This window comes from Actinia tenebrosa, unplaced genomic scaffold (genome assembly GCF_029948245.1).
Source record: "Actinia tenebrosa isolate PJP-AT-01 unplaced genomic scaffold, QUT_ActTen_1.0 PGA_scaffold5__44_contigs__length_20552954, whole genome shotgun sequence".
In the NCBI taxonomy this organism is placed as follows: Eukaryota; Metazoa; Cnidaria; class Anthozoa; order Actiniaria; family Actiniidae; genus Actinia; species Actinia tenebrosa.
The window spans coordinates 4,516,652-4,531,522 of NW_028292582.1; the positions used below are offsets into that span (position 1 = coordinate 4,516,652).

General features: G+C 35.9%; 2 protein-coding genes across 2 annotated transcripts; one reads left to right on the forward strand and one right to left on the reverse strand.

Moving 5' to 3' along the window:
* The first annotated feature begins 189 nt into the window (after nt 1–189).
* On the forward strand, nt 190–2,537 carry LOC116303654 (forkhead box protein D3-A). The gene is made up of 2 exons (XM_031713235.2): nt 190–561; nt 757–2,537. Exon 2 carries the CDS (start codon nt 912–914, stop codon nt 1,785–1,787), a length of 876 nt encoding a protein of 291 aa, XP_031569095.2. The 5' UTR covers nt 190–561; nt 757–911; the 3' UTR covers nt 1,788–2,537.
* Nucleotides 2,538–12,664: 10,127 nt separating this feature from the next.
* Nucleotides 12,665–14,776, reverse strand: LOC116303656 (glutaredoxin-like protein C5orf63 homolog). Its single transcript, XM_031713236.1, has 3 exons — nt 14,618–14,776; nt 13,813–13,869; nt 12,665–12,829 (listed from the first exon to the last, which is right to left on the reverse strand). Exons 1-3 carry the CDS (start codon nt 14,756–14,758, stop codon nt 12,665–12,667), a joined length of 363 nt encoding a protein of 120 aa, XP_031569096.1. The 5' UTR covers nt 14,759–14,776.
* Between the last annotated feature and the right edge of the window lie 95 nt (nt 14,777–14,871).

The window sequence follows — 14,871 nt, forward strand, 5'->3', positions numbered from 1 at the left end:
CAGCAAGATTTGGTTGGTTTGTGAGCGATTTATCTGTTCCGTCAACAGTAGGGACGCTGTATTTATTTCCTAACGGCCCGACAATCTCCCAGCTGGAGTCCAGTGATTGGACAAAACAAATAGAATCTCTAACGAGAACAAAAGCCCAACTCGTCATAATCGAGTGATTGTTCGAAATCTAGAGCTGTGGTGTTAATAAACGGTTTTGAATAGAGAACAATACGTGTTGCTCTTAGCTTAGCTTTTGACGAGCACCACTGATAAATCTTGTAGTAGCACTCTCGGCTATCATTCAAGCTACAATCATAAAGCACCACCAGCAGTATCGATGCGAACACAAGCAGTACTCTAGCGAATACCAGGTCTAGATTTACAAGACAAGAAAGGATGTCCAACTCGGTTATTTTCTGCAACATTCCATAAAAATTATTCGTCTGAAAAGAACTAGTACACGAAAATCTTGGTGCTGATTCGCCTTGTTGTCACTGTCACCGTCGGTCTAAAGACGCGAACCGCTTCCTTAAACAGCGATTCGTTTTGGCTGAGCATAAGAGGGAATAGGTAAGTGTAGGGTATTGACTGTTTTTATTTGGAGGGTTGCCACAGCATTGAACGACGGGCTCATTAGAGAGTTGCTTCGTGGCTGTTTACACCTGGGGGCCACTAGTTAATTGTTGTCAGCACACATGTTTTTACCGGCATCGAGTAAGCTCTCTAAAGCCACGAGGATAAACTACAGCTTTATTTCTTACGCAGATCAGACCAGGGAACGCAACTGATGCCCGCACGAGGACACTTCAATTTAAACAAGCCGGCGCAGTATAAACATTAACTCTTCATTCCAGACTCAAGTGCTCACTTCAACCTGACCGATCATCCGAAAGGTGGTGTATCATCAGTTACGAGAAGATATGGAGAATTCATTCAAGGACAATGCGCTCAACCTAGATTCATCTGACATCGTGATTAATGCCAGATATCGGGGGCAGAGACCTCAAGACCGCATTAACATCTCGGAGAGTCAATCGAGTCAAGGAGGTCATCGAGAGGGAAAAGGAGAACACGATGACCATGAGCGCAGCGCAGAGGACTTTCAATCCGAAGCGGGATGCGACAAGAAATCCTCCAGAAACCAGCGTAAATCCCGCAGACGTCCACCGTACTCGTACATTGCCCTTATAGCCATGGCAATCCAAAACTCTACAGAAAAACGCCTGACTCTGGACGGAATCTGCAAGTTTATTCGAGATCGCTTCCCATTTTACCGTGAGTCGTACCCATCGTGGAAGATTTGTATTCGGAATAACCTGTCACTCAACGACTGCTTTATCAAAACTGGCATCAAGTCGGACGAACCTCTTAAGGGAAATTACTGGACTCTGGATCCTGACAGCTACAGTATGTTTGAAAACGGAAGCTTTCTGAGGAGAAAAACTAGGTTTAAACGACAGGCGGAGAGAAACTCGTCGGACCCTAAAGCACTGACGAGTGAGAGTGGATGCAACTCATATACAACCCCTTTTGATCTCCACTCAATGTACATGGGAGGTTCGCTGCTACCTCCTTCCTACTCCTTCAGCCCGATGGACGCACAGAAGATCTCTTCACTTCCACCGTACATACCGCTACATTTTATGCATTCGCCGCAGCTACCACCCTTACTGCCTCCGTACTACCAGCATATTAATTGTCAACAGTGTTCGCTGTGTGAAAGCTCTAAACACGGGCACATAAACCCTTACGTTAGGATTAGTCCTGAAGAACTTCAAGGATTAATTGGAATTTAAACTAGAGGTTCAAATACGCATCGCTAATCATCCTTAGAAATGGATCAAAACTGAATTGAACTATGAATAAACCGTGTGAAAACTATATGAAAGAAAGTATGTTTTCAACTTTTGAAAAATCTTACTTAGTTCTAAGAATTTTTAATACGCGCTTTAAAGAATCAAATATAATTAGCCGGGAAAACACACTGGATATCGCACTAAAAATATCTTAGATTATTGACTGCATGTGAGCCACAAGATAAACTAAGTACGATAACTTAAAGCAACCAATAAATAGGTAATGCTACGAATACAAAAAGTTACAAGAGTACAAGAGTAAATAGTTACAAGTATATAGAGGTAGGTACATTCATGACGATAGGTATCCTGGCCAAGATGATATCTCATGCAATAATACTTTTATTCAGTTCGTACATTAATGTAAACATAGCGCTCGAAATCTTGCCTCTAAAACAATTAATAGAGATGCATAAAAATATCAATGTTATATTATAGAAAGTTCTTGAACGAGAATTGTGCCACTGAAGGCTATCTAGGCTAAGGAAATGAGCGGATCTATCTGGTTGTCCTAGTTTAACAATATTGGTGAATTTGTTATCTATATTAGATAGATTTTGAATCAAAACCAAAGGAGTGGGCAGTACAATGTGCAGATTAGCTCAGGATGTGTAGGACATTGTTATAAACGACTTAGATATCTGTATATATGGATGTGTATATTAAAGAAACAACGCAGACAAACCCCAATCTTTCCGAGTCTATTCATAATGTTTCTATTAACTAAGACTTCGTAATGAATCTCCAAGGCTCGCACTGCTATTGTAAGTCTTAGATGTTGAAGTTTTCTTGAGCTTTTGAATGAGATTTTTCTTTATTGCCTCGGTAGTCGACGGAAGATAAGGATCCGGTCGTTTTGTAAACCAGAGACCCCCTCGGATGCGAACCAAATAAACTCCCTTTAGCAAAAGCTAACGAGCTGTACTTGAGAAAAGAAAAGACGTCCCTACTTTGAGGTTTTCATTATTACCAGAAGCCACACTTTACGAGGACAAAAGAACAGCCAGCCGCGCTGAGCGAGATTGAAAATTCAAAGTAGTGCAAGAAAAGAATAATCAGGCGTTAACGACTATTTTTTGGATCTTTCCAATTTTTCTTTTCTTCGTGTTTCAAATTTTTTCTCCATTAATGATTGCAGGGTGACTATAAAACCGTTCCGTAATAAATAATGTTCCCATCAGCTGGGGTCCTACTAGAACGTACTTGAAATGCTAAAAACGATTTGTTTTGCTTTGAGAAGGTTTAATATAGCAAAAGATGTGGCCTTGAGGGCAAGTGGTTACCCATGTTGAAAATTTCTCAGTTACTGAATAACTGATCTATGACAATCTCTGGCTTTGCTCCTTTGTACTGGCGCAGCGAGAGGTACTGCTTCACGTTGAGTTACTCTTAAGGTTATCTCAGTAGAAAGGATTGAGGAATGATGGCCCCCTCAGATGCCCTTATATCAAACACACTGTTATTTTTACTAAATTTGTCTAAATTCTCAATAAATTAACGTCGATTCAAATCCGTTGGTTCTATAAGCAAAAAAAGACATTCTCCCGACTGAAGCAGGTATCACTTTAAAGTGCTAAACAAACTAGAATTGATTCACGAGTGGTGCTTATTTCAAACGAACGCACCTCGTCGGCCAAGACGTGAAAAAAATATAGAATTTGATACTTGAATTTACGAGATTCCGCCTACGAACAAAGCCAAACAATCACTACACGAGAACAAAGCTAGTACATATTTCCTGACCTCGAATCATACGTTTTATGCATCAGGAATTTTTTATTCCAACGCGGTCTCCTTTATCGTTACAGAAAGATGACCGTATCAGCTGGAAGTAACCAAATTTGCAATATTTGAGTTTTCTATTGAAGTTCGTTTTTCTTTTCTTTGAACTGAGCTAATTGACAACCTTACAAGAACCTTTATTTGTACTCGAGTTGATAGTTCGTTTATTAACTTCAAGTTAATATTTTCTGCCATCACTTTTTACACGAAGGCTCGAAAAGTTATTTAAATGTGGTTATGTTATTTGAGTTCTCGAAAAAAATCTAAAACTTTTTTTAGATTTTTCTAGATCATTTTTCTAGGAAAAAACGCAAAATTAGTACATTTAACTCTATTTTATCCTTTCGTAGATTACTGGGTTTCTTTTCAAGATTAATGACTATCTTTGGTACCTAAGAATTTGAAGAAATTTTTTTTGAGTTAATATTGTTCCTTTACAAATTTGTCCACGTCCAAGTTCTTTGTGGCCATTAGAACAATATTCACAAGGAATCGCGAGAGCACGTTATAGATTTTGCTTAAATAAAGAAACAACATTTCCAACCTTATTCAACTGAACTATGGATTAATAACTGGCTTTATTGAAAGGTTTTCATACAGTACCTATCCTTGATAAGCCTTTGTCCAACCCCCAATACATTTAGCAAATGTATTTTTTTATCGCTAAATCACTCGAGAAAGTACTTCTACAGATAAGTATACCCCCTGTCCCGCGCCAGTAATTTTCCATTGTTTCTTAATACTTAGATTTCTAGAGGAACCATTAACTATATTGGCCCCGAAATCTCTGTCTTCTTTGTGTGTATTCTTTGGCTATACTCAATGAAATGCCATAAAATAACCACCCCCTAATTATCTATTATCTCGATTTAGTAATGGGCTGTCCCATGGATTATTGTCAATAAACAACCCACGCCAAACCTTATCTATTCTTGACCTATTGTTCTATAACGAGTTTACGACTCATCTTCAATTACAATGCTTTTGACCTAGTTAAGGATACGTTGACCTTGATTTTTGTGATTTCTTCATTTTGATAATTCGGCCCCTCAGTAGATTTGTAAGCTAGAACAATATATATCCTAGTATTTAGAGGTACGAGAGACCGTCGGTGTTATGAAACACATTACATGTACCAGGTACCATCACTACGACCAAACAAAGACCATTACAATTATGCTAGGGGAAAAAAAATCCTTTCAAGGAAAAAATGATTGATTGATCTTTGATCGTCATTGATTTATACCTTATAGAGATATCTTATTTACAGCCTTTAACAAATTTACGATTGTAGTAATAAAATAAAAATAAAAAAGAGTTTAAAAGTATCAGTATCGACATGAAGCACCTGGCATGAATATTTACAGGTATTCGTTAGTGGGGCGGATCGGTCTTAAAAGGTTCCATAGAGAAACACCACCACTCATAAGTACGTTATACAATACAACCTCATTCTACCGCACCTGTTGCTTTGCTGGGCTTTAATTTAGACCAAATAAACACTTAAAATTTTCACGAGCTTGCTAGTAAGAGAGTCCTCATATTTCAATACAGCGTTGTTGACTGATATGGTGTAATGTGAACTTTATTTAGACATGGTGGCAAATCCAATCCCAATTCGCTATCAATTTGATTTTGAATAAGTTTCAAATAATTTCAGGTATTTTATGGGGAGGCTTTTCAGAATGGATAAAAGAGTAGTATTAGATTTGGTCGACACGTTAACACGCTTACAATAAACACCTGTAGGATTGTGGAGTTTGAACTGATTTTTTTCCTTTTTTTCTCACGGGAAGGCATGCAAGTAATAACATCTTTTGATCAAATCAATAGACGCGTTAAATATGCCAATAAATTGTAATGTTTACTAACAAACTAAGCGAAAATAATATGAACCCTGAAACAACCTCTGGGCTGATTTAAGTCAGGACAAAGCTAACTCATAGGGATTAACCCCTGAAACAAACTCTTTGCTGATCTAAGTCAAGCACATGGCTGACTTACAGATCCAACCCTGAAACAACCTCTGGGCTGATCGAAGTCAAGGACATGGCTAACTTACAGATCCAACCCTGAAACAACCTCTTGGCTGATCAAAGTCAGGGCATGGCTAACTCACAGATCCAACCCTGAAACAACCTCTTGGCTGATCAAAGTCAGGGCATGGCTAACTCACAGATTGAACCCTGAAACAACCTCTGGGCTAATCAAAGTCAGGGCTCGGCTAACTTACAGATCCAACCCTGAAACAACCTCCGGGCTGATCAAAGTCAGGGATCCGAGTCCAGGAATCAATCCAAAGTCCAGGAATTGAACCCAATTCCAGGAATCGAATTCAACACCCTAGAGGTGAGAGGTGAGTGTACTACCGCTACGCCACCTTGATTTTCAACGAATTGATGTTTATATTAATTACCATGGAAGATATTTACAATTATTTTTTATTATCATTATCATTGACCTCTATTACTATTCACTATGAACTGTTCTAAATATCAATATTAGGATGATACACTACTTCAAGCTACGCTCCAATTAAGTACTCACTATAGTCTACTGAAGAGAAGCCTGTCTATTTAAACGAACCGAATATCATTGTTGTTAATGAAAAGGTTGCATATTTTTCAGTTTTTAGTTGACTATTTGATCGAAAAGCATTTTTTAACGCCCAGGAAATCTTGTAGAATTTTCAAATGCACTACGCCTTTTAGTTGACAAAACTAAAGCATATTTTCGAATATGATATAAAACCTGATAAATCTAAGAAATGCTGTAATTCTAATTAACTAGACAGTGGAAAAAAAAAAAGAAAAAGAAAAGAAAAAAAAATTGGTGATATGAAGTCCAAAAATTACTCTCATTGTACATTAACACACTAGTTTGTTACGTTCAAATAGTTTTTTTTCATTACTATACTTTAAATCACTTTGAACAACCAAGTTGTCCTGAAATCTAAGTCAAAACGTTTTATAAATTTCAAATGATCTTTTCAATAATAAATGATTTTAAGATCTATTTTATTTGACTCTGTTTCATTATGTATTTAAAGTTTGCGGGTTGTATATATACTAAATTCTGGTACAAGAAACAACGATTTCACCTTAATTAAGCACGTTCATGTCGGTCGACTCGAGTAGAGGTGTTCTGTCATACAAAATACTTAAAATAAGAATGCGTTTTTGTAAAATTTACTATCAATTTTTGTTGTGTTGGAGTTTCGACACTGACCATTCTTTTCTTCAGAGAAGACCGTGTGTACACTTATGTATGTGTGTTGGATAGAATTTACATTTCAAGAAGGTGGAAAATTACCCAATGCGAAGCATTTGACACAGTTCGAAAAGGATCAGAACGAGTTATGAAAACGCCAGAATATAAACTGAGATAATTAGATTTTCCAGGCAAAAAACTCCAGGGAAAGAAATGTCCCTTTTTCATTAATGTATTCTTGAATTTACTTTACAGTAGTTCTAGCCCTATAGAGCCTCGTGGAGCTCTATGCATGATAAGGCGTACAATTAAGAACCTTAACTCAGTCAAAGTAAGTAACTGAATGACTAAGATTGTCCAAAAACAAAAATATGTAATGATACGTAAAAATAGCGAAAAGAACCCAAGAACAAGTCTGCGGCACACCCGTGTTTAACTATGTATGTTTTTGTGGATGATAAAGCGCACAAGTATCTAAACTCAATCAAAGTAAGTAACAGATCGATTGGTTAAGATTCTCCAAAAATATATTTTTTATGATACGTAAGAAAAGAGAAAGAGGAACCAATGACAAGCCTGCCCGCGTTTAACCAAGATTCTTTGAATAAACTGAACCAATTACCATAAGTCGTACTCATCAATCTTGGATTGACCCGCATTCTTTAAAGGGTTTCAACGTTCTTATCGTCAACCAAACTGTCTTGTGTTCTCAGTATTACTAGTCTGGAAACTAGGCATCGTATCGTGAGGAACTATATGGAATTGCTACATGTTTTTTTAATATACAAAACTTTCGTTATTCTATTCTTGTTTTGACTGAATGACAGACCGATTGGCTGACTATATATGGATAAAAAAAGTTAAAAAAACAAATCTTAATCTCAGTAAGATGTAGCCAATAAACTTTTACTCTGGTATTTTTAAATTAGTAAGTCAGAAAAATAATTAGTAAAGCTGTAAATTGCGTGTCAAAATAAATAAAAATGGTAAGTTTGAAGGAAGTAATTTCAAAACTTGCGAAGGTACAATTTTTGAAAAGTGTGAATTTTGTAACAAAACATTTGCTGGAGGCAAGCGATGCCTCTAACGAATGTCTTCATACATTGAAATTTCGATTTTTGAAAATTTATATTTTCGCGATTTTTCAACTTACTTCCTTCGTACTTTAAAGTTTTAGCAACTTCAACGTGCTTTTTCCGGTTATGTAATTATTCTTCTGTTCTGTAAGTTTTGCAATTACGAGAAAAAAAGCTGATTGGATGGACCCTTCTACAAATTGACTTTAGTGTGATGCTAACATGAAAATACAAAAGAAATGGTACCAATTACACCAAGTGTGATTTCTTTTGAGTTTTGATGTTGGCCTCGAATCCACGATACTTTTGAGAAGGGTCCTCTGCGGCAGTAGCGAAGTCTGAAACATCAAAGAATAGCACGTGCTAGTTAAGGCAGAAACACACAATAAACACGTGCCTACTTAAGTCATACCAGCTGCATTTAGATGACAAAGGTAATAATCAATTCAGTTTCACTAGCGGCCATGGAAGTAATCAATTGCATATGACGTTCGTTATGAAAGGAAAGGAAACGAATGGTAATGAAAAAAGAATGGAAACGAGAAACGAATAACCCATGGTTCTGTCAGAAAAGATTAATGTCAGGAAACTTACTTAAATCAGTCTTAAATTTGATTAAACAATCGGGTTGTTACGTAACAAGAACAAATTAGAGACTAAATAGGGATGCTAAAAACAGCTTAGTACGTATTCTAGTCATGCAGTATAGACCCGAGGGAAAACGGATTTGAATTGAACGAATTGGAAATAATTTGGAAGATTGATTGATGTTAAAAATGATTTTTAATTTCACAGTGTTGATTAATCTCTTTAATAAGCAAAGATATTGCTTCTTAATCAAATATATTTTTATATATTCGAGACGTTTATTTCTAAAAGTGTCATGTTTTATCGAAGCATGAGAAACCATAACTTTTAACTTTTTTTCAAACAAAAAAAAAAGGTTGAAATCTGAAAAAAAATACAGCATTTTATGTGTTTGTTAGATAAAGATATTTAGTCCACAAGGTATTTTAATATAAAAAATATAGTCTTTATTGATTTCTTCGACAATAACCATTTTGTCTAAACGCTTTATATTCCGGCATATTGGCTATTATTTGGGTTTGAACGGAATAAGAATAAGATGTGTCAATAAGTCGACTGTGCCAGACGGTTTTTGGCGAGTTATTGATAAGAACGAAAAACTGTGACAAATAAAAAATGAGAAGAGAAAAAAGATTGAAAATTGTTTCATGAACGTAATGATACACTCAGCCTACACTCAGGCCTACAGCTCATCAAAGTGCCCTTAAATTACATAGTTTTCTTCACTAAAAAAAAGTTGTAAAACATGGCAAATTGTAAGACATGGCTTTCTCGATCGAAGGTTTGAAAGAACGAGGCCTACAGCAAACCAAAGTGCCCTTAGATTATATAGTTTTTTTACTAAAAAAAATCGTAAGTCATAATTTTTGTGAGCATAAGATTAAAACAATGTCAACCAAGGTTTCGAAATTCTACATTGTTGGTAAATAGTTCAAATCGTGGAGGTTAGAATACAACAGCCCGCGTTGAGCGAAAATTGCAAGCCAATTTTAGAAGATCAATAATCAAATCCTGTCATTACTTTGTAGCTAGAAGCACGTTATAAATAAATGTACTTATCGCCTAGTTTATCAATCATAGAGCTTATTACGATGACTCTATTTTATTAGGAAGTGCAATAAAAATCAACTCCTACTCACAGAGATCAAGACTTGGTGCTTCTAAGATATCATGTCTAGAATGTGAGGAAAGCTGTAGTAAAATTCGCTCTCAAATAATTTAAACATCTAACAACATAATATTCTATAGTTAGAATATCCTCTACTTTAAAAACTTAATTAAAGAGTTAATATTTAATATATAAGATTATCATTGTTGTATTGGAGGATTTTTAGAAAGATCTTCATTCCCTGTTGTGCGGTTTACTCTTAAGTGCGCGCTACGTTTTCCCTTTTAGCGTAACAATCAAATTCCCATAAACTTTTGAATTTTTTTCTTTCGTTCCTCTCAATGAAGAATGAAGTTGTGACTGTGCTACGGCAGTAAGTATTTCATCGAAGCAAGACTTTGCAGAATGGAGGTGTAGTATTCAGTAGCCGTGGTAATTAATCGTTAACTGATAGGAGTAAAATGGGCGATTTACAACGACGTTAAATTCCGTCATCTGCTCTGGGGGGGATCGTCATCATACATACATACATACATACATACATTTATTGAGGCTCCTTTTTACAAGGCTTTTCAGCAACAATATAGATAAATATAATATAACACTAATATAAATGATACTATTATAAGAATATAAAATATAAGAATATAAATATAAGTATATACAATTATAATCAATATGTAAATTAAACTACTTTATTGAAACTAAATAATTAAAAAGTCGTTTTCTAAAAATTTTAGAGTCATTTATACATTTTAAGTCTTTCTGGAGACCGTTCCAAATTTTAGCTCCGCGGAACGCGAAAGAACGTTGGCCAGTAGCTAGTCTACATTTGGGCAGATTCAGATCCCCATTGAATCTGGTCGATCTAGTGTGGATTTGAGATCTATATATAAACTTCTGAGTGAGGTAATTAGGTGTTTGATTGTGAAGGCATTTATGTACCATTACACAATCATTGAAAAATAACTTATCTTCTATATTAAGCCACTTAAGAGACTTAATCCCTTTGGATATGTGATCATATTTCCTGAGGCCAAGGACTATCCTTGCCGCGTAATTTTGCACCAGTTGCAGTTTGGCTTTATTTGCCCTAGTGGTATTGCTCCATATTGTAGAGCAATAGAATAATTTAGTAAATATAAATGAGTTCATGAGTAATAATATTGTCTTTCTGTCTAATAAGTGTTTAATTCTATTGATTCTATTTAGTTTAAAAAAACAGTTTGAAACAGTTTTTGTTGTATGTTCGTTGTAACTTAGGCAACTATCGATAATAACTCCCAAGTCTTTAGCGACAGGAACGGCTTCGATCTCTTTTCCTAACAGTGTTGCTTTGAGTGATGGTAAAGTTTTTGTGAGCTGCGGTACACCAATAGTTAGTATTTTTGTCTTATCTGGGTTGATGAGAAGCGAGTTCATGCAGCACCACTTTGCAATTTCTTTTAGATCTTCATTTAGAGCAGGGATAGCTTTGTCGATTTCTTTCGAGGGTAAGGCAAGAAAAAGCTTCGTATCGTCGACATAACTCATTACTTGACAATGCTTTGGGATAGATAGAAGCTCATTGACATATAGAGTAAACAGAACTGGTGAGAGAATTGTCCCTTGAGGTACGCCAAAGATAAGAGAGCGAGCGTCAGATAAAGTATTGTCTATCCTCACCACTTGTTTCCGATGGGACAAGTAGCTCTCAAACCATGCCATAGCAGTGTTAGAAGTTCCCATACTTTGAAGCTTTGACAGGAGAATGTCTTGTCGAATACTATCAAAGGCTTTTGACATGTCTAGTAGTGCAATGATTGACACCTTTTTATCATCCATGTTTTTTAAAATTTCATCTGTAAAGTAGAGGAGGGCAGTTTCAGTGGAATGGTGTTTTCTGTTGCCACTCTGAAGATGGGATATTATTTGGTTTTCTTCTAAGAACTCGGTGAGTTGTGAGTGTGCGGCTCTTTCACAGACTTTAGACATGATTGGTAGTAAAGATATTGGGCGCGTTTTGGATGGATCATCTGAGTCTTCAGATTTTGGACAAGGAATAACTTCGGCTAGTTTCCACGACTGTGGAAAAGTACTTGTATTGTCATCGCTAATCACAACCGCAAATACAGCAGTGGCGCAGCTCAACGGGGTCGGACTGAAAGCATGTGAAGTGCCTTTACGATGTCACTGTTAAGTCTCAATTATCTCTTCACTATCAAACGTTTCTGGAACTGAAAATAAACTGGTTCCTATCCATCATTTTTATCAATATTCTTTGTTTTCAAGATACGTCATCTGGTGGACAAAAACAAAAGACGTCTCATTAGGTCTCTTGTACCTGTCCACCAGCATGGCCGCCATATCTTTGTCTTTTGATCCTCTTGGGAATAGTTGAAAACCACCAATATGCTGGTTTTCACTCAGCTGATAAAAGTCTTTGAAACTCATTCTCTGCTCCAAATGATGGTCAAACACTGACCACCATGTGCTGTCAGCCAGAAAGATTTCTACTGAAAGCTTTTGATTCAGTTGATTCGTTGATGAACATTTCATACGAGACAGGAAATGACGTCATGTGAAACCAAGTAATTTAAAGTTAGTGGTGGCTTTCATTGATTGTGTCTAAGAAGATAAAAGAATATACATCAATATTGGTTTTGTGTGACAAACATTCACTGAAATTCAAAAAAGAAAATTTACTTACCATATCACAGAAAACCCAATATCAAAACTCTCCAAGAGGTAGTAACCAAGCAACGAGGTTACAATGAATCAGGGCATGCTGAAAGTGTGTCTCGTGAGGTAGCAAGATTTGAAAAGGTTACTCGTGAAGGAAATTAATGCTGATTTGTTTATTGCAATTTTGAATTGAATTTGTGTATTGGTAGCCCTGTGTGATGCAGGGTGACCATAAAATGTTCAGTAATTTTCTTTTTATGATATTGAAACTGCATATTTGTATATATTTTTATTGTTTTTATGTACCTAAAAAAACACAAATCAAATAAACCAGGAGCTCAAATATTCAATATAAAAAATGGGAATGAAAACAAAAGTATGAAATAAGACTATTTTTTCTCATATTCTGTTAGTCTTTCCTCTAGTAAATTCCTATCTACTCTATGTTTCATTAAGAAAGTTCCATTTAGGTGAAAAACTGGAATATCATATTTGTATTTCATGTACCATTCCTCATTGCCTTTGTCTGTAATGTAAACTTCTTCAAAACGATACTGAAAAATGATAGAATTACGCAAATGATCAATACCGTAAGTATTAATGCATTTGTAAATTCCAAGGATAATGAAATCATTTACTTGTTTAAGAACTTATGATAGTAATTGGTCTCCAAACATGAATTCCAGTTAACAATTTAGGTGAGACTGAAAGATTTATCTATCTCTCTCCCCTCCCCTCTCAGTTTTTCTTGTCTTTCCTCTGAATTTTAATCCCGTGCTATGCATAAAGATAGTTACTTAGAATTTTTTTGATGCCAACAGACATTGAGTTGCAGCTCAATGCAGCTCAATGTAGTTGAGTTGAAAGCATGCAAGCTGCACTATATATACTGCCACATACTTAAGAACCTCCAGAGGAGGACAACATGCAAACATGCATTCGTTCCCATGAGAAAAAAAGGATAAGACATCATTGGCTGCCTGTTGGTTGACATAACGAAAGAAACCAAAACCAGACCTTGTGTTCATGTCAACCAACATGGTGCAAATGCTACAAAAATTATTATCAACAGACCTTTCTCCAAATTGCTTGAGTGACAATAAAACAATGGTTACAATTTGATATCAGACTTGATAAAATAAAGTAAATGCATGAAGCCAAGTGTGTTTCCTGTTGCATGAGAAAAATAATTGGGGTCAGTAGGTTGATTTTTTTTTACTGAAACAACAGCTTACTGGGAACCCTGTGGTGCATTTGGGAATGAAAAAAATATTAGGGTCAGCGAAAAATCGGGAAGAAAATTAGGGTCGGTTGTGCAACAGGAAACACTTTTTTTTGTTTGGCCTGAACACATCAAGTCCAACCTCGGCATAGAGCTATTGTTTCGTGGTCACTAAAGAAAATTTGGAAAGGTATATTGATCCTTGCTTTAGCTCTTATGACATTCATTCATAGAAATTGTATGCATAAAAATATGAATGTAAATGATGTCAGAGAAAGATGTCCTAAAATTTTCAACATTTTAAAATGTTCCTACCCTGTGTTTGTATTCTTCTAAGATGAGCCTTGCATCATCACAAAGTGAGCATTCCTCCTATAGGAAAGGAAAGTGCAATGACATACAGTAAAGTTCACTGAATTAGAACTAATGTATAGAATAAACACATGAATAATAGGCCCTTTGCAGTTAACGGTCACGTGTCTGTACTGGATTGCAAAATTTTTGTTTTTATTTTGAATTGGTGATTCTTTTTAGCCACTTGTAAAGAACTGAATGAAAACATGTGCATCCAGTGTGTTACGAAATGTAGTTTTATTACAATCTCTTGAAACAGGTTGTAGAAAGTTTGTTTGCAATCCAGTAAATTTCACCCATGGGAATCAAAATGTTCATTCATTTGCTCTCAGTGAATTAATCAGCACGTGATTGCTTAGCTGCAAAGGGCCTATTATCGACATCAAAGTGAAGTCACTAAACCCATGAAAATACACTTTAGTAGACCATAATTCCATTGTTTTCTTTCGTGTCTATTTGAATATTACACGTTGACCAGTATTTTATATTTCACGGGTTAATTCCCTTTACTTTATTTAAACGAGGCTAGCACATATTAAACATACACTGACAAACCTATAGTAAATGTTGTTTAATTCCGAAGCATTGAAAAAAGTCGTAGCTAATTTTATGAACTAGTAGTACAAAGCAGAATATCTTAATACAAAAAGAGAGAGTCTAAGAAGCAAGGATAACGACTATGGACTTATAAAGAAACTTTAATAGCTAGTGTGATAAAAAAGTTAGCGAGATAGGACAACATACCAAGACATGCTCTCAGACCTACCTTTGTGTACATGGTCAAAGTCGGTAAAATCCTTGAGCATAACTGACGAGCTCCAAAGACATAACCATTATGACATTTTGCTTCAAGCTTAGTAGCTAGAATACTATTAATAAAGCGTTTAAATAGCACAGAATTGCTCATATTTTTAGCGCGGGAATTTTTGCGCAGCTTTTTCACGACTTTTCGCAGGCGTTCCAAGCATCCTGAAAAGTACTGGCACGAGCTACTTTATATTCATCGCCTCAGGCTTGGTT

Excerpts from the sequence above, each read along its gene's own strand:
- LOC116303654 (XM_031713235.2), top strand. The coding sequence starts at position 912 with ATGGAGAATTCATTCAAGGACAATGCGCTCAACCTAGATTCATCTGAC.
- LOC116303656 (XM_031713236.1), bottom strand. The coding sequence starts at position 14,758 with ATGAGCAATTCTGTGCTATTTAAACGCTTTATTAATAGTATTCTAGCT. Across the intron at positions 13,870-14,617 it reads CTTTGACCATGTACACAAAG|GAGGAATGCTCACTTTGTGA; the intron begins GTAGGTCTGAGA and ends CCTTTCCTATAG. Across the intron at positions 12,830-13,812 it reads TAGAAGAATACAAACACAGG|TATCGTTTTGAAGAAGTTTA; the intron begins GTAGGAACATTT and ends ATCATTTTTCAG.